This window comes from Schistocerca cancellata, chromosome 8, assembly GCF_023864275.1.
Source record: "Schistocerca cancellata isolate TAMUIC-IGC-003103 chromosome 8, iqSchCanc2.1, whole genome shotgun sequence".
Classification (NCBI taxonomy): Eukaryota; Metazoa; Arthropoda; class Insecta; order Orthoptera; family Acrididae; genus Schistocerca; species Schistocerca cancellata.
Window position 1 is genome coordinate 18472278 of NC_064633.1, and position 25155 is coordinate 18497432.

The following is a 25155-nucleotide window of genomic DNA, read 5'->3' on the forward strand; positions in this document are numbered from 1 at the left end:
TAATCCATCTATTGCCACTAACAGACATTGAAAATCGTCCAAGGAGGTCAACCTCAACACACCAGAAAGGCATTTCGCCTGGTGGAATTGGTATGAGTCGGCCTGGTGGTTTCTGAGGAACTGCCTTTCTCCTCTGGCACACTCAACAGTGCGACACATAGTGATGCACACTCCTAATTAAACCTGACCAGAAAAACCTCTTGCGGCTCCTATCATATGTCATGATAAATCCTAAATGTCTGGCCTCAGGTGTGTTATGGAATTTCTGTAGAACATCTAAGCGCATGTGTTTAGGAATCACTGGTAGCCACCTCTTTCCAAATGGATCAAAGTTTTTCTTGTAAAGTAATCCATTAACTACCTTAAATTGTCCTTTCACATCCTCTGATTGATTTAAGGCAAGCATAATTTGAGATATCTAGGCGTCATCCTTCTACTCAGCAAAGACATCCTAGAGTGCAGCGAGACAGTCACTATCTTCATCAAAGTCTTGATGGTCTCGCACAGGGTTTCTTGAGAGACAGTCGGCATCTTGGTGTTTTCTTCCACTTTTGTTCACTATGGTAATGTCATACTCTTGAAGACATAGTACCCACCTGGCGAGTCGTCCTGTTGGATCCTTAAGACCTGTCAACCAACAAAGTGAATGATGATTTGTAACAACTGTGAATGGCCACTTATACCCACACAAATGACACATCTTCCTGTAGGTTTTATATATTTCCCATTAGCCACCTTCAGCAGAGATGTTTTGCTGTCGATGAGTATCGTTTTCAGCAGCTGGCGACGGTACTTCTCCGAAATGACTGAATATGATGCTCAGAGCCCACAAGAGCTTGGGCTGGTTAGCCATCCATGAGGATATCGACGTAGTTTCCTATCATTTTTGTAGTGATCAATGCCGGAGGATTTTTCTCTACAGCGGCCTCACCACCAAGGAAGTTCGGACCATTCAGTTTTCCAGGTTAAGCTAGGTGATTGGCTGGAGCTTCTAAACAGTGATGGAGAACTTGATTGGTATGTTGGGGAGCGTCCTCTCCAGGGGCTAGCTTGCGGCGATGTGACCTACATTGTCCTGTACCCACATCATCTTGTTTATCTTCGTTGTTGCGGAGTTGCTGTCAGCTAAGATTGGTCTGCTGTCTTCTGGCGCAGGCGCCTTTCTCGACAATAGCACACGACATGTCCCGGTTGTCCACAGTGAAAACATACTGGTTGGTTATCCTGGGTCCTTCAGATGTCAGTCTTCCTTGGTGCCCAGACAGGTTCCTCATGCGGCATTGTAGGAACGTAACTTCACCTGGATCTCATGAAGGGTGAGAGATTGGGTTCAAGGTCTGTTCCACTTCCTTCCTTTTGACCTCTTGAAGCGTCTCAGTTTTTTACTCACTGTGCAATCCAAGTGCCTTCTGAACTTCCTCTCTCACTATCTGATGAAGAACACTTGTGAAATCAGTTCCTTCCTCCATCACAGACATCAATACGACGTTTGAAAGCTGTTCAAACTTCTTGCGTGTAATTCTTTTTTGATGCATTGTCTCGATATACTGGCATCATTTTATGACATCTTCTTCTGTTGAAACCTCTTTCAGGAGTAGGGCTTGATACATGTACTCAGCAACACCCTTCAAGTGATGTGCAACCTTATCTTCCTCCTCCATTCTAGGATTTACTGTTTTACACAGCTCCAAGACATCTTGAATGTAGGATGCTGTAGTTTCTCCTGGATGCTGTGCCCTGCAATTTAATGTATCTTCAGACTTGCACTTCTGTCATCGTGTGTCACCGAAATACTAGCGCAGTTCCGCCTGGAATACTTCCCAGCTTGTGAACTTCTCCTCATTGTTCTCATACCATTGCTTGGCAGTGCTCTCCAAGTAGAAAAACACGTTAGCCAAACACACGGTGTCATCCCATTTGTTAAATTTGGCTATACGCTCATATACCTTCGGCCACTTGTTTGGATCTTGGCCATTGTCACCAGCGAACCCGGAAGGATGTCTCATGTGGTGGCACATAGTTGCTGTCATCGGACACCTCCTCCTCCTCCTCCTCCTCCTCCTCCTCCTCTTCCTCTTCCTCTTCTTCTGTCTCCAACAGATTGCAATCTGTTGAATATGGCTCGAACTCGGGTTTCTTGCCACGTAAACGGTGGCTCTGTTGTGGCCTGATGGGAGCCACTGTGTCGTCGATAATGTGTGCTACCACAAGTTCCAATAACTGGTGCCTCCACCAGAATAATGTCATATAGAGGAAGGTGTAATTAGATGAATGATGAACACTAACTTCACTTAACGACTGTCTATTCAGCACTTGCACATACAAAAGCGCGGAGCGAACTGCCTCCGACCAGAACACATATGGTATATATACAGTTACAGAACATTCCAGTACAATGATTCTTGACATCTGTGGATACTTCTAGAATGTACTCAAACCGAATATAGAAATTAAAATGTTACAGTTCAGGTGAGTTTTGAACGCGTGACCCTCCATGCAACAGTCCAGTATCATAACCACTACACCACGGTGACTGTGCTACTCAGCTTCTTCTGTGACAGTATTAAACAAGTCAAGTTATAAGTAGTCTGTTCAAAAAATTCCAGAACATTTGTAATTTTGTGCCAATGGTTTGTTGGAGCTAAACGCTGTGTCGCACAGTCTGCGAAATGAAACAGTCAGAGGAACAATGTGTCTGCATTAAATTTTGCATGAAACTCAAGAAAACCTTTACAGAGACATACCAAATGATAGAGGAAGCCTTCAGTGATGAGTGCTTAAGCCATACTCAGTGTTATGAATGGTTCAAACAGTTTAAAAATGGCCAGACAAGTTAAAGATAACCCTCATTCAGGTCGTCATTCGACATCTATATTCTTGACTTTGAAAGATTAGTTCATCAGGAATTCATGCCACAGGGACAAACTGTTAATCACCGGTACTATTGAGACATACTGCGACGCCTGGGAGAAAATGTGAGAAGGTAATGGCCTGAAATGCGGCAAGACAATTCATGACTCTTGCTTCACAATAATGCACCCACATATTCATCCCTGTTGTCGTGTGACTACTGCACTAAAAACGAAATCACTGTGCTGCCTCATCCCCCATACTGTCCAGATCTGGCCCCTGCAGTTTTATTTCCAAAGTTAAAAACACCATTGAAAGGAAGAAGATTTGTAACGACAGATGAAATACAAGAAAAATCACAGACGGTGTTTCGCGCAATCCGACAAGGGGCGCACCAAGACTGCTTCTGGAAGTGGAAACAGCATTGGGAATGGTGTATCAACTGTAGAGGAGAGTATTTCGAAGGACACCAGGTATAATAGGTAAAAGGTAAGTGCAGAAAAATTTTGTGGACAAAGTTCCGGAATTCTTTTGAAGAGATCTCTTACATTAGAATATGGAAACAGCCACTGTAAACTACTTCCGAAAAGTATACCAACAATGAATTATTAGTGCTATCTACTTACACTGATAATGATACAAAATTAATTACAGATTACTTTATATTTACATGTATATACGTTGTGAGAGGAACTGTTACACAGAAAAAACTACTGCTGCTCCTCTTAAATTGTTCAGCATCTGTTTTAGCCACTATTTCAAACAAAGGGAGAGGGTTAGTTTCAAATATCTGTCTAGCAACCCTGGTTTCAGTTTCTGAAATCTGCCTGAACACTCCAAGTGACTGTTGGCAAGTTCTTCCAACACAGTTGAAACTATTAACTGACAATTTTGAGAAAGAAAACACACTCTCAAAAAGGAACACAGTTACTGCTTATCTCTATTTTTACTTCATAGAATATTCCACCGCATAATAAGTTTTATGTCCTTTTGTAATGAATTCTTATCACTTTCATATCTAAACTGTGAAGACATAAGGTCCAGTCTTTTTACTTCAGTAAAGCCTTTGATATTTTTATCTTTGACATACCGGCTGGTTTAATAAAAGTGCAGCAACTCACAGAAATCTAGTGTGGGTTTTAAAACAAATGAGAAAGGCATACTGCTGATTTTGTTATTGACTATCGCTTACACAATTTGTTCAATATGAGCACCAGAGACAATGAAGAGATGCTGTACAGCACCAGATTTTCATTTGGTGACTAAAATTGGAACTAATTGTTTTCCAGCTTAAATCAAATTCTGCATTAATGCATCAGCATATTTACCAAGTTTTGCTGCCGCATGATAATTACAGCCAACACTGGACCTCCATGACTAGCTGCACTTGAATTATAACCACCAGGTATTACTGAGAAAAATGTGACAACTAAATTCTTCAGATAGTGTTTTGGATTGGTTTGAAGGCTATTTAAAAACACACAGCAATATATTGTCTGTGGATTGAAAAGTCACCCTGAAAGCACGTTCTCTCAGGACTGTCATAGGGGTCAGTCCCAGACCCACGTTTGTTTCCCTTGTATGTCAGTGATATTGACTTTGTTCTGTCCATCCATAAATATCATTTCTATGCTTGTGACCTCCAGTTTTACTCAAGTTCCAAGCGAGAACATATCAATACTGTGATCATTCTGATGAATAATGATTTGTTTTCTGTGATAACATGAGCACAAAGCCTGGAACTTAAAAGGAGAGGAAAAAAGAGGTCAGAAGTAACTTTACAATGGGAAGGCCTCAGATACAACCAACCAATTAGGCCCATATTTGGCTAGTCACTTGTATACTATGTAAAATGAGAAAGACTGAGATACTTTGGCTCAACTCCCCCTCCCTGTGTTTGAGAAAACAATTCCTAAAGTTCATGATACACAACTGCCTCAGAATTGATAGATAATTGATGACTGTACATTTTTATCAACATATAAGAGGTCCACAGATGCGTATTTTCATACAAATTGAGGAAAGAAATGATTTTGATTACCACTTATGTACCTACCCATAAGTTATGCACTGTTTAATAAAAGTGCAGCTGCTGTAGCAACCAATCTGCCTGGGAAGCAGGAAACTTGTGTTAGACTGCCAGTTGCATTCTGCAGTATTTTTACTTTTTTCATTTATAGATTGAAATTGGTAGGAATAAGAGGATTAATAAGGTAAGTAAATTAATAAGGAATAATCAAGTAGGCAAATAAGTTTCTCAAATGACTTGGATTAGTAAAGAAATAAAATTTTAAGCTTCACTGTATGAAAGCAAGTCTGAGTAAGATTACTGTGAAGAAGAGCATTAGAGTCAATACATATAAAATGATCCAATGAGGGCTGCTTGAATATTTTTTAATATTTTGATTTTTTTATATGTGATTACCCTGTAATTGAGAAGTTCAAAACAGTTTTTTAAAAATAATTTACCTAATCCTGAAGGAGGTTTCAACAGAAGATGATGTCATAAAATGATGCCAGTATATCGAGACAAGGCATCAAAAAAGAATTACACGCAAGAAGTTTGAACAGCTTTCAAATGTCTTATTGATGTCTGTGATGGAGGAAGGAACTGATTTCACAAGTGTTCGTCGTCAGATAGTGAGAGAGGAAGTTCAGAAGGCACTTGGATTGCACAGTGAGTAAAAAACTGAGACGCTTCAAGAGGTCAAAAGGGAGGAAGTGGAACAGACATTGAACCCAATCTCTCACCGTTCATTTCCCTTTAAAATGGTGAAAAAGTTGAGATCCAGGTGAAGCTACGTTCCTACAATGCCGCATGAGGAACCTGTCTGGGCACCAAGGAAGACTGACATCTGAAGGACCCAGGATAACCAACCAGTACGTTTTCACTGTGGACAACCGGGACATGTGGTGTGCTATTGTCGAGAAAGCCATGTTTCTTTGTAAGGGCATGGTGGTTTTCCAAATTGGAGATATTAGCATTAATTTGAATATCTCTGTACTGGTTTAAGTTACAACATTGCAATTGACATGACTGTTTTTAGAAAAGTCTCCTCTATAACATTGTTTATTACACAAAATACCCTAAATTAAAAAAATAACCAGTCAAAATGACCTCCAACGTTTGCCACTGAAAATTGAAACAATTCACTTTTTTACCCAAAAATAACAACCAAGGATCGATTTATCAGAGAACATTTTTTTCTCTAGTTAAAACTCAAACTACTAGCTTTTTATGCAGTATGACAAATGTTTCCTTAATTTCTTATAAATTTCTTAAGTTTGAAAAACCTTAATTTCTTGTAAAATTTAGGACTAGTTATCTCTGGTGGGACAGAATATAAAAATTTGATTTTTGCACATTTTGTACACCTATATGACAGCAAAGTACTGCACAAATTTTTACATTGATATTTGACTGTGAACAAAGATATGAGTTTTTGAAAATGAGGAAATAATTCACATAATGCTACAGCTGATCTTAAGTTTGTTGCCTATTTAAATTGTTTAGTGTTTGAATGTAATAAAATTTAGCTGTGACCTATATTTAGTTAACACTAACATCCTACATTTAGTTAGTATTATTTATTTTAATAATAAAATATTAAACAGTAGGAACTTTTGCTTAATAATACGTTAAAAAATTGCCCTTTCACATCTTGGTTTATTCGCAATTACACAGCACATTATTACAAGTTTAAAATGATGATAATAAACATGTGATTTAATATTGGACTGTGGGTCCTCGTCTTACATTGAAGTTGTTGACACAAGTCGATGGCCGTCCCATAGCTACCAAATATGCTGTCGCACTGTGCCGGCTTGGGAGCTGTTGTGGTCTGACGTGCCTAGGTGTTGTGACATGGTTACAGCCGTGTGCTTGACGGTAACGCTATGCTATTGGGCGCCTGATTTCCTTATTGCATTGGTCTGCCATCGTTAGCCTCTCGCAACTCTGTCAGTAACATGCTACAAGTTTAAAGTCGCATACCTACCCTAACATGATTCTAAAAACCCGCTAAAAAATCTCATTTCTTTAAAATTATCTTGTGCATTTAGAATATTGCTTTGTTTCTTTTCATGGATAGCTATCTCGAATTCCTCCAGTAAATCAAGTTTCCTTCCTTTCTTTTCTACATGCAATATTTCTACGTTGTCTACTATGCTATTAAGGGGATGGGCTGTTTCATATATATGGTTCGCAACAGCTGATTTGTCATAATTTCCTAACCTGACCGCATCTTTATACTGCATCGCAAATGATCTTCCTGTCTGCCCTATATATTTTGCATCACAAGTTCTGCACTGAATCTTATAAACTCCCGATCTTTCAAACTTATTTCTCTTCTCGCCAATATCGTGCTTAAGGCTATACCTCACTAGATTATTAGTCTGAAAATTTATTTTAACATCGTATGGCTTAAAAATATTTGCTATCTTTTGTGAGACTGTTCCGTAGTATGGCATCGTGATAATTTTCACTTTCTCTCCATCAGGTTTTTTCTTTTCGCACTTATTATTTTTCCGTAACAGTTTTTTAGCCATATCTATTCTGTAACCATTATTCATTGCTATTCTCTTAACGGTATTAATTTCAGTCTCCCTACCTTTTTCGCTCATAGGTATATTGACTGCCCTATGCAAGAGAGAAAAAAAAAAAAAAGAAGCTGTTACGGAAAAGTAATAAGCGCGAAAAGAAAAAACCTGATGGAGAGAAAGTGAAAATTATCATGATGCCATACTATGGAACAGTCTCACAAAAGATAGCAAATATTTTTAAGCCATACGATGTTAAAATAGCTTTTCAGACTAATAATCTAGTGAGGTATAGTCTTAAGCACGATATTGGCGAGAAGAGAAATAAGTTTGGAAGATCGGGAGTTTATAAGATTCAGTGCAGAACTTGTGATGCAAAATATATAGGGCAGACAGGAAGATCATTCGCGATCCGGTATAAAGAACATAAAGATGCGGTCAGGTTAGGAAATTATGACAAATCAGCTGTTGCGAACCATACATATGAAACAGCCCATCTCCTTAATAGCATAGAAGACAACGTAGATACATTGCATGTAGAAAAGAAAGGGAGGAGACTTGATTTACTAGAGGAATTCAAGATAGCTATCCATGAAAAGAAACAAAGCAATATTCTAAATGCACAAGATAATTTTAAAGAAATGAGATTTTTTAGCGGGTTTTTAGAATTATGTTAGGGTAGGTATGAGACTTTAAACTTGTAGCATGTCACTGACGGGGTTGCGAGAGGCTAACGATGGCAGACCAATGCAATAAGGAAACCAGGCGCCCAATAACATAGCGTTACCGTCAAGCACACGGCTGTAACCACGCCACAACACCTAGGCGAGTCAGTCCACAACAGCTCCCGAACCAGTACAGTGCGACAGCATATTTGGTAGCTATGGGACAGCCATCGACTTGTGTCAGCAACTTCAATGTAAGACGAGGACCCACAGTCCAATATACTTTTAATTCTGTTTTACTCTATGGACTTCCCAACTATTTGTGATGGTATTTTGTCTTTTTAGTCCGTTTAATTTCATGACATAGATTTTACAACCTGATGATGGGAGCATTGTCTCTTGAAACGCGTTGTTAAAATATATGTATAAGAATCGCGGTTGAATGCTAACAGTGATAACCAGTAACCATAAACATGTGAAATTTCTCTATTGTTGAGAAGTTTTGTGCATGAATTTAGTCCTCAAGACAGATATGTACACAAGCTCAGTCGACAGAGTTATAAGTTTGCAGGGGAGCCCAGCCGTCAGTGACCAGTCTGTACATGAACTGTGTACCCCCACTACATTTGCTGCGTGTGGCACTGTTTTAGTCAATCTGCTCAGAAACCTCTTTCAGAGCAGATGTATATACTTGAGTAAGAGTGGAGAATATTTTACGTGCTTTTGTTGTGTGTGTAATTTTTAATTAACTAAAATCATTTTAAAATTTAATAATAAATTAATTTCAAAGATTAATTGGAATGAAATAAAGTGAATGAACAGTACTCTATTGGACAGATAGTAAGTGAATTGAGTCGCAAAACAGTTTCTGGTTCAGTTTCAAAGTTAATGACTTTGATGAAGATAGATATGTAAGTCTTCTGTATCATCAGTTTGTGACTATCATGAGAAAAAACATTCTGAGGTACAATCACATTTTTGGGAAAAAAATGCTCTGATCCACTCACTGTTCATAAAAAGCCAGTTATTAAAGGTTTGAGGGAAATAGTAAAACTTGAACATATGTCTTTGTTAATTGTGGGTAAATTAGCTTCCTGCGTGAAACTGTGGGTAAATTAGCTTCCTGCGTGAAACTCACTGTGACTCTTGGAAATTCTCTTTGCCCAAATCATTACTCAAAAATATTTATGGTGGATCCAGAATCAGAATCATGTTGTTGTTGTGGTCTTCAGTCCTGAGACTGGTTTGATGCAGCTCTCCATGCTATTCTATCCTGTGCAAGCTGATTCATCTCCCAGTACTTACTGCAACTTACATCCTTCTGAATCTGCTTAGTGTATTCATCTCTTGGTCTCCCTCTACAATTTTTATCCTCCCCGCTGCCCTCCAATACTAAATCGGTGATCCCTTGATGCCTCAGACCATGTCCTACCAACTGATCCCTTCTTCTTGTCAAGTTGTGCCACAAACTCCTCTTCTCCCCTATTCTATTCTATTCAATACCTCCTCATTAGTTACGTGATCTACCCATCTAATCTTCAGCATTCTTCTGTAGCACCACATATTGAAAGCTTCTATTCTCTTCTTGTCCAACCTATTTATTGTCCATGTTTCACTTCCATACATGGCAACACTCCATCAAATGCTTTCTGAAACAACTTCATGACATTTAAATCTACACTCGATGTTAACAAATTTTTCTTCAGAAACGCTTTCCTTGCCACTGCCAGTATACATTTTATATCCTCTCTACATAGACCATCATCAGTTATTTTGCTCCCCAAATAGCAAACCTCCTTTACTACTTTAAGTGTCTCATTTCCTGATCTAATTCCCTCAGAATCACTTGATTTAATTCGACTACATTCAATTATCCTTGTTTTGCTTTTGTTGATGTTCATCTTATACCCTCCTTTCAAGACACTGTCCAGTCCGTTCAACTGCTCTTCAAGGTCCTTTTTCTGTCTCTGACAGAATTACAATGTCATCGGCGAACCTCAAAGTTTTTATTTCTTCTCCATGGATTTTAATACCTACTCCGAACTTTTCTTTTGTTTCCTTTACTGCTTGCTCAATATACAGACTGAATAACATCGGGGAGAGGTTACAACCCTGTCTCACTCCTTTCCCAACCACTGCTTCCCTTTCATGTTTCTGTACAAATTGTAAATAGCCTTTTGCTCCCAGTATTTTATCCCTGCCACCTTTAGAATTTGAAAGAGAGTATTCCAATCAACACTGTCAAAAGCTCTCTCTAAGTCTACAAATGCTAGAAATGTAGGTTTGCCTTTCCTTAATCTATCTTCTAAGGTACGTTGTAGGGTCAGTATTGCCTCACGTGTTCCAATATTTCTACGGAATCCAAACTGATCTTCCCCGAGGTCAGCTGCTACCAGTTTTTATATTCGTCTGTAAAGAATTCGTGTTAGTATTTTGCAGCTGCAGCTTATTAAAATGATAGTTCGGTAATTTTCACATCTGTCAACACCTGCTTTCTTTGGGATTGGAATTATTATATTCTTCTTGAAGTCTGAGGGTATTTCGTCTTTCTCATACATCTTGCTCACCAGATGGTAGAGTTTTGTCAGGACTGGCTCTCCCAAGGCTGTCAGTAGTTCTAATGGAATGTTGTCTACTCCTGGGGCCTTGTTTCGACTCAGGTCTTTCAGTACTCTGTCAAACTCTTCACCAGTATCATATCTCCCATTTCATCTACATCGTCTTCCATTTCCATAATATTGTCCTCAAGTACATTGCACTTGTATAGACCCTCTATATACTCCTTCAACCTTTCTTCTTCCCCTTCTTTGCTTAGAACTGGGTTTCCATCTGAGTTGATATTCATACACGTTGTTCTCTTTTCTCCAAAGGTCCCTTTAATTTTCCTGTAGGAAGTATCTATCTTACCCCTAGTGAAATAAGCTTCTACATCCTTACATTTGTCCTCTAGCCATCCCTGCTTAGCCATTTTGCACTTCCTGTCGATCTCATTTGTGAGACGTTTGTATTCCTTTCTGCCTGCTTCATTTACTGCATTGTATATTTTCTCCTTTCATCAATTAAATTCAATATTTCTTCTGTTACCCAAGGGTTTCCACTAGCCCTCATCTTTTTACCTACTTGATTCTCTGCTGCCTTCACTATTCCATCCCTCAAAGCTACCCATTCTTCTTCTACTGTATTTCTTTCCCCCATTCCTGTCAGTTGTTCCCTTATGCTCTCCCTGAAACTCTGTACAACCTCTGGTTCTTTCAGTTTATCCAGGTCCCATCTCCTTGAATTCCCACCTTTTTGCAGTTTCTTCAGTTTTAATCTACAGTTCATAACCAACAGATTGTGGTCAGAGTCAAAACCTTACAATTTAAGACCTGGTTCCTAAATCTCTGTCTTACCAATATATAATCTGATACCTTCTAGTATCTCCAGGATTCTTCCATATCTACAACCTTCTTTTATGATTCTTGAACCAAGTGTTAGATATGATTAATTTTTTTTTTTTTAATTTAATTTAATTTAATTTTTTTTTTTTTTTTTTGTGGTTTTAGGGCGCACAACTTCAATGGTCATTAGCGCCCTGACTACGTTAAGAATGCACCGCGAGGCACAAGTTTAAAACAACAACTAAAAGGGAAAACACGATAAAAGACAGACTGACAGGCATAGGATTAAAAAACAGCATCATCAAATGTCCTTAGTGAGGTTTGTCAAATTGATAAAACGAAGAACACGAGCAGCTGCTCGTGGGTCATCCGCTAAAATGGCATCTAAAGTACATGGCAGGTTAAAATCGAGACGCAGTGCGTTAAAATCCGGGCAGGACATTAAAATGTGGCAGACCATCAGCAATTGCCCACATGGGCAGAACGGCACCGGCGCAGCCGTCAGCAGATGGCGATGGCTGAACCGGCAGTGTCCAATTCTTAACCGGGCCAAAACTACCTCCTCCCGCCGAGAAGGGCGTGAGGAGGATGTCCAAGCCACGGGAAGAGGTTTCAAGGCCCCAAGCTTGTTGTCTGTAAGGGCAGCCCAATCGGCATGCCACAGCGAGAAAATGCGCCGACAAATAACCCTGCTAAAATCTGACGAAGGGACACAACAAGAAGCTGTCCGAGGCTGGAGGACCGCAGCCTTGGCCGCGGCATCTGCAGCTTCGTTCCCAGGGATACCGACATGGCCAGGGACCCACATAAAGCTAACCGGAGAACCGACGTCCACCAGCTGCCGAAGAGAGCGTTGGATCCGGTGCACGAAAGGGTGAACCGGATACGGATCACTGAGGCTCTGGATGGCGCTCAGGGAATCGGAGCAGATGACATAAGCAGAATGTCGGTGGCGGCAGATGTAAAGAACAGCCTGGTAGAGGGCAAAGAGCTCAGCTGTGAAGACCGAACAATGGCCATGGAGCCGGTATTTGAAGCTTTGTGCCCCGACAATATAAGAACACCCGACCCCGTCATTGGTCTTAGAGCCATCTGTATAAATGAAAGTCATATGGATGAACTTCGAACGAAGTTCCACAAAACGGGAGTGGTAGACCGAACCGGGGGTAACCTCTTTTGGGAGCGAGCTGAGGTCAAGATGAACGCGGACCTGAGCCTGGAGCCAAGGTGGCGTGTGGCTCTCGCCCACTCGAAAGGTTGCTGGGAGTGAAAAATTAAGGTGTTGAAGGAGACGACGAAAGCGAACTCCAGGGGGTAGCAGGGCAGAGACATACAACCCGTATTGACGGTCGAGAGAGTCGTGAGTGGCAATTCGCCAGCGTCAGCATGAAGACTCTCGACGGGACTAGTATAAAACGCTCCGATCGCAAGACGTAAACCCCAATGTTGTACGGAGTTGAGGCGGCGTAAGATGGACGGCCGTGCAGAGGAGTATACGAAGCTCCCATAATCCAGCTTGGAGCGGACGGTCGACCGATATAGGCGAAGTAGGACGGTTCGATCCGCTCCCCACGACATACCACTGAGAACACGGAGGACATTTAAAGAACGGGTACAACGGGCGGCCAAATATGTCACATGTGGAGACCAGCTAAGTTTCCTGTCAATGCCTAAAAATCTGGTTGTCTCCACGATTGAGAGAGCAACGGCACCGAGGCGTAAGGATGGTGGGAGAAACTCTTTGTAGCGCCAGAAGTTAATACAGACCGTCTTCCCGGCAGAAAAACGGAAGCCATTGGCGACACTCCAGAGAACGCTGAAGACAGCGCTCCATGACACATGTACACTGTGCGCTGCAATAGATGGTAAAATCGTCCACGAAAAGGGAGCCCGATACATCAGCTGGGAGGCAATCCATTATTGGATTGATCGCGATGGCGAAGAGAGCGACGCTCAAAACTGAGCCCTGTGGCACCCCATTCTCCTGGCGAAAGGTGTCTGACAGAACAGAACCCACACGTACCCTGAACTGGCGATCCATTAAAAAGGAACGATTAAAAAGAGGGAGGCGACCGGGAAGGCCCCATGTATACATGGTGCGGAGAATGCCCGCCCTCCAACAGGAGTCGTAAGCCTTTTCCAAATCAAAGAACACAGCCGCGGTCGGGCGCTTCCGCAAGAAGTTATTCATAATGAAGGTCGACAAGGTAACCAGATGGTCAACAGCAGAGCGGCGCCTACGAAATCCACATTGTACATTGGTAAGTAGGCGTCGAGACTCGAGCAGCCAAACCAATCGAGAGTTAACCATTCGCTCCATCACTTTACAGACACAGCTGGTAAGCGAGATAGGTCGATAACTGGAAGGCAAGTGCTTGTCCTTCCCCGGCTTAGGAATTGGGACAACAATAGACTCGCGCCAGCATGCGGGAACAAGTCCCTCAATCCAGATGCGATTGTATGTACGAAGAAGAAAACCTTTACCCGCAGGAGAGAGGTTCTTCAGCATCTGAATATGAATAGAATCAGGCCTTGGAGCGGAGGACCGTGATCGGCCAAGTGCGTTTTCGAGTTCCCGCATGGTGAATGGAGCATTATAACTTTCACGATTCGAGGAGCGGAAGTTAGGTGGCCTAGCCTCCTCTGCCTGTTTGCGGGGGAGGAAGGCAGGGTGGTAACGAGCGGAGCTCAAAACCTCTGCGAAAAAGCGGCCGAAGGCATTGGAGACATCCTCAGGGGCCACAAGGACGTCATTCGCGACCGTCAAGCCAGAAACTGGTGAGTGGACCTTAGTGCCAGATAGCCGGCGTAGGCTACCCCAGACAACAGAAGAAGGAGTAAAACTGTTGAAGGTGCTTGTGAAAGCAGCCCAGCTGGCTTTCTTGCTTTCTTTAATAATACGACGACACTGAGCACGTAATCGTTTATAATTGATACAATTCGCCAGTATAGGGTGGCGTTTAAAGGTGCGTAAAGCACGTCGACGAGCACGTAAAGCGTCTCTACATGCTGCAGTCCACCAGGGGACCGGTACGCGACGTGGAGAAGAAGTAGAGTGAGGGATGGAATATTCAGCAGCAGCGAGAATGACTTCCGTGAGGTGTGCGACCTGACGATCGCAGCTTGTGAAGGTTTGATCCTGAAAGGTCGCCCTGGAAGAGAAGAGCCCCCAGTCTGCCTTGGAGATGATCCAATTAGAGGAGCACGGAGAGGGGGTATGCTGCAGGAGATGGATAACACACGGGAAGTGGTCGCTCGAATATGTATCAGAAAGTGCATACCACTCAAACCGGCGTGCAAGTTGGGGAGTACATATAGAGAGGTCTAAATGGGAATAGGTGTGAGATGTGTCCGAAAGAAAAGTAGGGGCGCCAGTATTGAGGCAGACAAGATTGAGCTGGTTGAAAAGGTCTGCTAACAGGGAGCCCCTCGGGCAGGATGCTGGAGAGCCCCAAAGGGGATGGTGGGCATTGAAGTCTCCGGTTAACAAAAATGGCGCAGGCAGCTGAGCAATAAGTTGCATCATGTCTGCCCTGGTAACGGCAGATGACGATGGAGTGTAAACGGTACAAATGGAAAATGTAAAAGTGGGGAGAGTAATGCGGATGGCAACTGCCTGCAGGCCGGTCTGCAACGTGATGGGATCGTAGTAAATATCATCCCGGACCAGCAACTTAACCCCTCCATGAGCTGGGATACCTACCACGGGGGGTAGGTCAAAACGCACAGAGGTGTAGTGTGCCAAGGCAATTTGATCGCATGGGCGTAGCTTCGTTTCCTGGAGGGCTACGACGAGCGGACGGTGCAAGCGGAGCAGCAACTTCAGGTCCTCTCGGTTGGAGCGAATGCTGCGAATATTCCAGTGAATAAGTGCCATCGTAAGAAGAAAGGAAAATGAAAGAAGGGGTCACCTCGAAGGCCGCTGAGGGCCTGGCTTCGAGCGAGCACTGCCGCCGCTATCAGTAGGCGGACAGTCATCATCCATTGGGTCTATAGGTTCATCGGCCATCTTGGGAGGATGGCCGGGAGGGGGAGCTTCCTCCGCCGGTGAACGGCCAGATGTTCGGCTACCAGCGGTGCGGCCAGGCGAAACGGATGACGGCCTGGGGCGGCAACCGCTGGGTGGCGCAGGAGAAGAAATGCGCCGTGGCGGAGAAGGAGAACTGTGCTTCCTATGAGCCTACTTGGAAGGACGTTTGGTGGAAGTACCGGTCGAAGGCTGGGAGGTTGAGGTACGTAGGATGTCTGCACGGGATGGTTCCTTCTTGAAGGCCCGTGCATCTGACTTCTGGGTCTTCGTCTTAGCAGAAGCTGATGAAGGGGCTGGTGTCTGTGGGGTGATGGGAGGAAGAGGAGACGTCGACCGCGCGATCTTAGCACTGGCCGAACGGACGACCGTGGTGCTGAAGGTCAGATCGCATGTCTGGGTTGCCACCTCCCGGGTAGTCCGAGGAGAGGCGAGGACAGTACTGTATTTCCCCGCTGGGAGAAGCGTGGGCTTCCTACTAGCCAATAGCTTGCGAGCAGCCGAGGTGGACACTTTCTCTTTGACCCGAATTTCTTGGATACAGCGTTCTTCCTTATAGACAGGACAGTCGCGGGAGGATGCGGCATGGTCACCCTGACAGTTCACACAACGAGGAGACGGAGGTGGACAGTCACCCTCATGGGCATCCCTGCCACAAGTGACACATTTAGCCGCATTGGAACAAGACTGTCGAGTGTGATTGAACCGCTGACACTGGTAGCAGCGCATAGGTGTCGGGACATAGGGGCGAACAGAAATAACCTCGTAGCCCGCCTTGATACGCGATGGCAGCTTAACACTATCGAAGGTCAAGAAAAGTGTCCGGGTCGGTACAAGGTCATTGTTGACCTTTTTCATGACCCTATGGACAGCCGTCATGCCCTGCTCAGCGAGGAAAGATTGAATCTCCTCGTCAGTCAATCCGTCGAGGGAGCTAGTATAGACTACACCACGAGACGAATTCAAAGTTCGGTGGGCCTCCACCCGGACAGGGAACGTGTACAGGAGTGTGGCCCGAAGCATTTTTTGTGCCTGAAAGGCGCTCTCAGTTTCTAGTAATAAGGTACCGTTACGCAACCTGGTACAAGATTTGACAGATCCAGCTATGGCATCTACGCCCTTCTGGATAACGAAAGGGTTGACAGAGGAAAAATCCTTTCCGTCCTCAGATCAAGAAACGACGAGGAACTGTGGGGCAGGCGGTAGTACTTTTGTCACTGGTGGCTGATCACGTTTCCGTTTTTGGGCAGAAGTCGAGAGAGATGGAGTGAAATCCATTGCGGAGGAATCCCCCATGATTGCAAGCGTCTCCGATGGCGCGCTCCTTCCTTGTGGGGACCCTCTCAGAGGGCACTCCCGCCTTAGGTGAATGTTTACACCTCAGGTCACACCTCCCGAGAAACAGATGGAGGGACCAATCGGCATGGTCAGAAGGTATCAGCTCAGGCAATCACCCCTCCCCGGGCCTGGCCTTTACCAGGGGTACACGCGTGCCTTACATGTCTACCCAAGGCGGGGAATTACGCGTTACCCCGTCGCGTGCGAACGCGTGGGTCGGCCTTCAGGCACGCACAGGGAGGAAGGAAGAAGAGGAAAAAGAAGAGAGACAGGGAGAAAGAGGACAGACTGTCTCAAACGCCGAGGCGGAGACCAGAGAAGGCAAGGGGAAGAAGGCAATGAGAAGGCAAGGAGAAGAAGGCAATGAGAAGGCAAGGAGAAGAAGGCAATAAGAAGGCAAGGAGAAGAAGGCAATAAGAAGGCAAGGAGATTGTGCAGGGGAAAGAGTAAGGAAGACAGTGAGGTGGAGAAGAGCAAAGAAAGGAACCAACCAAAGGTAGGAAGAAACGAGAAGTGAAAAAGCAAAATGACCGCAAATAGAGGTCGTGGAACCGTCCGTCTCCGGACGCAGGCGCTAACTACCCCCGTGAGGGGGACGGACTCCTTTTAGTCGCCTCTTACGACAGGCAGGAATACCTCGGGCCTATTCTAATCCCCGGACCCGCAGGGGGGAGATATGATTAAGTCATGCTCTGTGCAAAATTCTACCAGACGGCTTCCTCTTTCATTTCTCTCCCATTCTCTCAATCCATATTCACCCACTATGTTTCCTTCTCTCCCTTTTCCTACTCCTGAATTCCAGTCACCCATGACTATTAAATTTTCGTCTCCCTTCAGTACCTGGATAATTTCTTTTATCTCATCATACATTTCATCAATTTCTTCATCATCTGCAGAGCTTGTTGGCATATAAACTTGTACTACTGTAGTAGGTGTGAGCTTTGTGTCTATCTTGGCCACAATAATGCCTTCACTATGCTGTTTGTAGTAGCTTACCCGTACTCCTATTTTTTTGTTCATTATTAAATCTACTCCTGCATTACCCCTATTTGATTTTGTATTTATAACACTGTATTCACCTGACCAAAAGTCTTGTTCCTCCTGCCACCGAACTTCCCTAGTTCCCACTATATCTAACTTTAACCTATCCATTTCCCTTTTTAAATTTTCTGACCTACCTGCCCGATTAAGGGATCTAACATTCCATGCTCCGATCCGTAGAATGTCAGTTTTCTTTCTGCTGATAACGACGTCCTTTTGAGTAGTCCCCGCCCGGATATCCGAATGGGGACTAGTTTACCTCCGGAATATTTTACCCAAGAGGACGCCATCATCATTTAATCATACAGTAGAGCTGCATGCCCTCGGGATAAATTATGGCTGTAATTTCCCCTTGCTTTCAGCCATTCACAGTACCAGCACAGCAAGGCCGTGTTGGTTAGCGTTACAAGGCCCGATCAGTCAATCATCCAGACTGTTGCCCCTGCAACTACGGAAAAGGCTGCTGCCCTCTTCAGGAACCACACATTTGTCTGACCTCTCTGAACATATACCCCTCCATTGTGGTTGCACCTACGGTACGACTATCTGTATCGTTGAGGGACGCAAGCCTCCCAACCAACGGCAAGGTCCATGGTTCATGCCGTGGGGCCAGAATCATGTAGCCTTGTTAATGACATTTATACTCCCGATGAGGAAGCTATTAGCAAATTGGTTTTTGCTAGTTCTAGTTTAGAAGTATCTCCTGCTTCAAAAATGAGAAAATTGAGTAGCAGAAAAAGAAAAGCAGCTACAGAAAGCAACGTAAAACAAATTTCAGACAAAATTACAAAAGACTTAGACTCATGCTTTAATAACGCAGATACTAACAGTATTTATAAAAAAGAAGGAAACCTATCTCCGGAATCATCTCACACTGAGTATTTCAGCTTAATCGAGAAATTCAGTGACACCTAAAGAAGTTAATATTTTAAGTTTGCTCCCAGATTCATGGTGAAGAGAAAAAAATGGTTCATGACTTCAAAGTTTCTAATCATTTGGTTAAACTTACTCGAAAATTTGTAAAAGAGCAAGGCATTCTACCAGTTTTAGGAAAGATAAAAGGATCAGGTATAAGTGAAGAAAGGATTGTATAGATACAATAATTTTTTGAAGATGATAAAACAGCAGAATGTGTCCGAGTAGCAAAGACAGCAAAAGAGTTGTTGTAAGTGGAGTTAAAAGGATCAATCAGAAATGCCTAGTGCTGTCAAATTTAAATGAACTTTATGTAGCTTTCAAAATTTCTCATCCTGAATGCAAAATTGGAAGGACAAAATTTTGTGACATTCATCCTAAGAGGTGTATTTTGGTCAGCTCCTCAGGAACACACACTGTATGTGTTTATGTCATCAAAAAGTCAAACTAATGATTGTAGGTGCAAAACTCAATGACATTAATTACAAGGAGTTACTAGATTTAATGGTCTGTGACATTAACAGTTATGACTGCATGATGAGTTTGTGTGATAAATGCTCTGGTAAAGAAACCATTCTTGGATTGTTTAAGGAATCTGACGAGGAAATGCCTGACAATGTTACCTTCAAACAATGGGTCATAACTGACACAGCTATAGTAATAACAATGGTTAAATCTCTGGAAGAGTACTTTGAATCTGTAACTGATAACTTAGAAAATCTCAAAAGTCGTCACTACGTTACTAAAATCCAAAGCAAGTTTTTGAAGAACAAAAAAGCACAACTTTATGAAACGAATGCATAGTACTAGCTGATTTTGCACAGAAAATGTTAAATTTGTGGTTAAAGATTAAATACTAGGGAACCACAGGGTTAATGACCAGGCAACAGTGCATCCATTTGGTCTGTGCTTCAAAATTGAAAATGATGAAGTTTGCAGTTCTTCAGCTTGCATTCTATGTGACTGCTTGGAACAAAACACTTCAGATGTCCATGTATTTCAGAAGTATGTAACAAATTACATAAAGAAAAGTTGCCCAACGTTGAGAAGCTCACATACTTTTCACAAGGAAGTGGTAGCCAATACAAGAACAAAAAGAATTTTTGAAATATTTGCAACCACAAAGTTGATTTCAGATTGAAGGCTGAATGGTTCTTTTTTGCCTCTTGATGTGATAAAAATGCATGTGACGGAGGAGGTGGTACAACAAAACATGAAGTGAGTAAAGCCAGCCTAGAAAGAACGACCACAGACCAAATTCTTACAACAGAGGACATGTATCCCTTTTGCAAGGATAATATTAAAGGTATCACAGATTTTTTTTATCAAGAAGATACAGTTCTCAGTCCTTCATATCAAAACAACACTTCAAACCAGATTTGAAAACTGTATAGCAATAAAAGGAACAAGGGATTCCACGAATTCCTCAGCACTGCAGAAAATGCAGTTTGATGCTACGTAACATCAGAAACCGAAATTTACGAGGATTGTTGTGCAAGCAGAATTACGTCTCTGTCTTTAACATTGAGTGATATATCAGCATGTGTGTATGATGGACAATGGTGACTTGCACATGGTGAAAGAACACATTTGGAAAACAATGATGTTTTTAAGCATTTTTTACCACCCTGCTGTCCCAAGAATGTCATGGAAGAAATCTACTAGTGACGTACTTAGCACAGCAACTGGGAGAAAGCTGTCTGAAGAAATAAGTGTTCTTAACAATCGCACCTAGGATTAGGAAGCACGACATCTTGAAAGTATGTAAACTAAAAATATTTATTTTAAATTATTCAAGATAATATAAATGTTTAGTTCAGTAATTTTTCAAGTTTTTACATATAATTCAGTACCTTAACTTCAATGACAATTGACTTCGTCTAGCCAGTATCACACATGAATTAGGCAAGAGCCATAAGATCAACTGTAGTGTAATGTAAATTATTTTCTCATTTTCAAAAATTTATATCTTTGTTTAAAGTCAAATATCAAAGTTGAAATTTTTACAGTACTTTGCTATCATATAGATGTACAAAATGTGCAAAAATCACATTTTTTATATACAGGCCCACCAGAGATAACTAGCTTCAAACTGTACAAAAATTAAGATTTTTCAAATTTCAAAAATTTATTAGAAAATTAAGGAAACATATGTCAATGTTCTTGCTCTATATAAGGCTAGTAGTGTACAATATCTAACTGGATTAAAAAAATATACTCTGACAAATTACTCCTTGGTTGTTATTTTTGGGCCTAAAAAGTGGATTTTCTTGATTTTCAGTATCAACCTTAAGAGGTTATTTTGACTGGTTATATTTTAATTTAAGGTACTTTGGGTAATAAACAATGTTTTAGATGAGACTGTTCTGAAAACAATCATGTCAACTGGAATGTTATAACTTAGCCCAGTCACAGATATTCAAATTAACACTTATGTCTCCAAATTGAAAAACCATCGTGCACTTACAAAGAAACATGGCCACCATTCCGTAAGGATGCAAGGTAAATTTAAAAAACAGTTTTGAGCTTCTCAATTATAGGGTAATCACATATAAAAAACCAAAATATTTCAAAATGGTCAAGCAACCAACTTAATTTTTATTGATCACTTCACTTGGATTGACCCATTAGGGAGAAAACTAATCCTTGTCGCAACTGGAAGTGTCAGTTCTGAGCTGATTGTGTGTCATGAACTTTACTGGTAGTTTTTTCAAAAACGAGGGTTGCTGAAGCAAAATATCTAAGAGTCTTTCATTTTAGGTTATGCACAAGTGGCATGCCAAACATGAACCATATCAGTTGGCCCTGTCTGGGGCCTTTCCCTTGTTGGTATCACATCACAAATTAAAATCCCCAGTCAGTGTGGTTGCAGATCGATGAATTATGTGACTACCACATGCCGTGGCTACTTCATCGACTCCTCAGTACCCACATATCACAGTACCGCACAGAGATTAAATACCCGTCGTCTCATCATCCTCTTAAAAAAAAGAAGCCCCACTTATCTAGTATCTTAGATGCATCTATTCATTAAACAAAAATGTTCATGAACTCTTTCTCTGATGCTTCTGTCCATCTTTGGATGAGACTGCCCAGCACTCTGCAAACAATCTGACTTTGCACGGAGTACGACTCACTGCCCTCTGGCAGAGTCAGATGGTAGGTGGTGCAGAGATGCAAAGTCCCATTAGGAACTCAGTGTTGGCAGCAGCAGGCATGTATGGCAGAGCTATGGCACAAAGTACTGTAAATGACTTTGTGCTGATGGCATGCACAGCCCGGTCTTGAATCCACGTCTGCTGCTAGCGATGCTGCTGCCACTGGTTTCCAGTGATGAGAAGTGCTCCCCTGCCCCGAAATTCAGACTTACTTATGTGCCTCTGACACACATCTATTACTCTAAACCCGGGACCTAGTCACATCGCCCATAACAAGAGACTCGACCTGGTATAGTAACATCACCCCACCAGCTACACGGTTACCACTATGCAGTAAAGTTTACTTTTGTGTTGTACTATTTATCTCTAGAGTCCCCTTGCATGTCTGTTGTGAGCCACGTATCACCACACTTGTGGCTACCAACTTATGACTTAATACAACAGTCCACAGCAGCTTCCACACTACTTCTCATTACTTTTGCTACAGACTTATAATGTTTGGTCAAAGACTGATTAGCAGCAATACGTAATGTGTATGGCCCGTTGTTCCCCATCACACATAAAACCCGACAATTCGATTTTCTCCCAGTTATGCTTTTTTCTCTTTTCTTTTTTCATGACACTTTCTTTCTCCCCACCTTCATTAACTGTGTTTTATCATATTTCCCTTTTTCCTCTTTCATGCTCACTGACGCTAGTGCTCGCAAGTAAAACCTACTTACTCTAACTTTTATTTATTGCTGTACTTATTGTGTATGAATATATGCATGTTGCACATTTCTGGTATCTGCAGCCATGAGGACAACATGTACTGTGCAGTATAGCAATAAATGAGTTTGTATCACAAAGCTGTTTCTGTAGCATCACGGCAGTTATTCATGTTCTTTAACATACTTAGCAGTTTTCATTTTTAAAAATGTGGTAAATTATCATAACAAGCTGCTCTTTCTACAGACTATTAACTGAATCATGTCTACTACTACACAAATAAAACATGGCATCCATTACTCCTTGTGCAACAACTTTTGTCATTTTACTACTTTTGTGTAATATGACCATCCAAATAAAATGACCTCTGCTGTCCACCAAATTAAAATGTTTTAAAATCAAGACACAAAGAGTACTGTAAATCAAATAATGCATGAAGCAATAGCTGGATCAGTATGTAAGAATCACTAAGTTCCATATAATATGTAACAAAACCATTCAGAAAAATAACTTCCAAAGATCATATAAAATATTACAAACGTACGTGTAGGTCCTGGGAATAAAACTGAGCAGTTCACCATCATTATGATCGCCAGTAAATCTCAGCTGTGCTAAATTATGGAGAAAGAAATTGAACTGCGTGAACCAAGACTTCAAAGAACTTTCAATCATTCTTGCAAACGTTGCAGCTGCTTCAGGATTCGACAAGTTAGGCAGAAGTGCCCGTTGCACATATTCTACTGCCTCCTTCGTTACACCTGGTATTCCAGAGGACACCATCTATAATAATGCAAACACACAATTATGCAAATACACAATTATATAAATAAGGAATATCACTTTAGATTGGGTGTATATTAAGTGTAGTGTAGAGTGTGAGTGAGTGAGTGAGTGAGTGAGTGAGTGTGTGTGTGTGTGTGTGTGTGTGTGTGTGTGTGTGTGTGTGTATTAAATGAGCATTAATGATTATTTTATGTGCTGGACTGGTCAAGGAATAAAAGGAAAATAATTTATTATCTTTTTAAAATATAATTTTCTTGGTAACTTTTCATATCTGCAATACTACATATCCATGGTCACATTCACGAATACCTCTTTAGAGCTGCATCAGTTCAAACAAGCAAAGGAATCTGCATTATTAACGCTGACTGATGGCGAAGAAAATTCAGTTCAAACTCTGCTTTGTAGATGTACAAAGCAGTGCAATGAATGGTTAATCAAGCCCTACACATGGTGACATTATGATATGCACACAAGACAATACTAGCCTTATGATTCATCTTAGAAGGTAAGACATATGAAAAGCAATTCTCTGTTTACTGCATTAGTAGGCTTAGAGAAATGCTATGGTATATTGAAAATTTTTACTTTATGGACCGTCTGACAGCAACTGAATGAAACACAATTTCATGCCATATGCGTTTTGCTTTTATTTTCTGCAAGGCATCTTCTGTGGCCTGGCATATGTATATATGTTTGCTATTTAGTTTACATTTTGGTCACTGTACCTATAGGTTATAAACAGTTCTAGTGATTGGTTTTTGCCTTTATGAAGTAATATTTTGAATTGTACTTCAAGCTGTGTGAACTACTTTCTACATATTACGCTCCTGTTGCATTTTTGGTGTTGTTCTTCTTCTTATAAATGCCAATTTGCAGTTTTTTCCACATTTCACAGCACTATGAACTGAACACTTGTTTTGAGGCAATGTTTGGTTTGTGTTGCCAACTGTCAGACGTTATTGTTAAAGATCGAATGTTATTGCCAATTTTCGACTGTAATTATTGAAGTATGTCTGTGTATGCATTTGTGTGTGTGTGTGTGTGTGTGTGTGTGTGTGTCCCTGTAATATTAACGCAACTGAGGAAGACAGGACTACAAAAGTTTAAGATGTTAATACAGCTATGTCAAGCATTCCCTGTCAACATGGACAACAGGTTCAAGAAAATACATCTGAGACTCCATAACACGACTGCAAAAAAATAATGAGAATAAGAAGCCATGACAATCATCTTATACAAATGCAGGAAAACTTCCACATTCAGAAAGCCATTACTGAAAACAAACATGTGATAAATGAACTAACATATATCAGCACAGGCTCCCTACTACACTTAATAAAAGAAATAGAAATAGTAAGGAAAAAAATCATCCCGCTCACACAACCGGGGGGACGGACTTCCGCCCCCCCCCCCCCCTTCTCCTTCTGGGCACACACACACACACACACACACACACACACACACACACACACACAACCACAGGACAAGGACATCGCTTGACTAGACTGACCAAACCCCATCAAACATGCCTAGGATATGAAACTTCCTGGCAGATTAAAACTGTGTGCCGGGCCAAGACTCGAACTCGGGACCTTTGCCTTTCACGGGCAAGTGCTCTACCAACTGAGCTACCCAAGCACCCGAGTTCGAGTCTCGGCCCGGAACACAGTTTTAATCTGCCAGGAAGTTTCATATCAGCGCACATTCCGCTGCAGAGTGAAAATCTCATTCTGGAAACATCCCCCAGGCTG

General features: G+C 41.9%; 1 protein-coding gene across 2 annotated transcripts in view; it reads right to left on the minus strand.

Annotated features, from left to right (window-relative positions):
• The window catches only part of LOC126094613 (phosphatidylinositol 4-phosphate 3-kinase C2 domain-containing subunit alpha-like), a 243258-nt gene that overhangs the window by 69591 nt on the left and 148512 nt on the right, over positions 1–25155 (minus strand). For both annotated transcript variants that reach the window (XM_049909092.1, XM_049909091.1), the window contains exon 24: positions 23166–23401. In XM_049909092.1, the coding sequence (XP_049765049.1) occupies positions 23166–23401 (236 nt within the window). The remainder of the gene's footprint in view (positions 1–23165; positions 23402–25155) is intronic.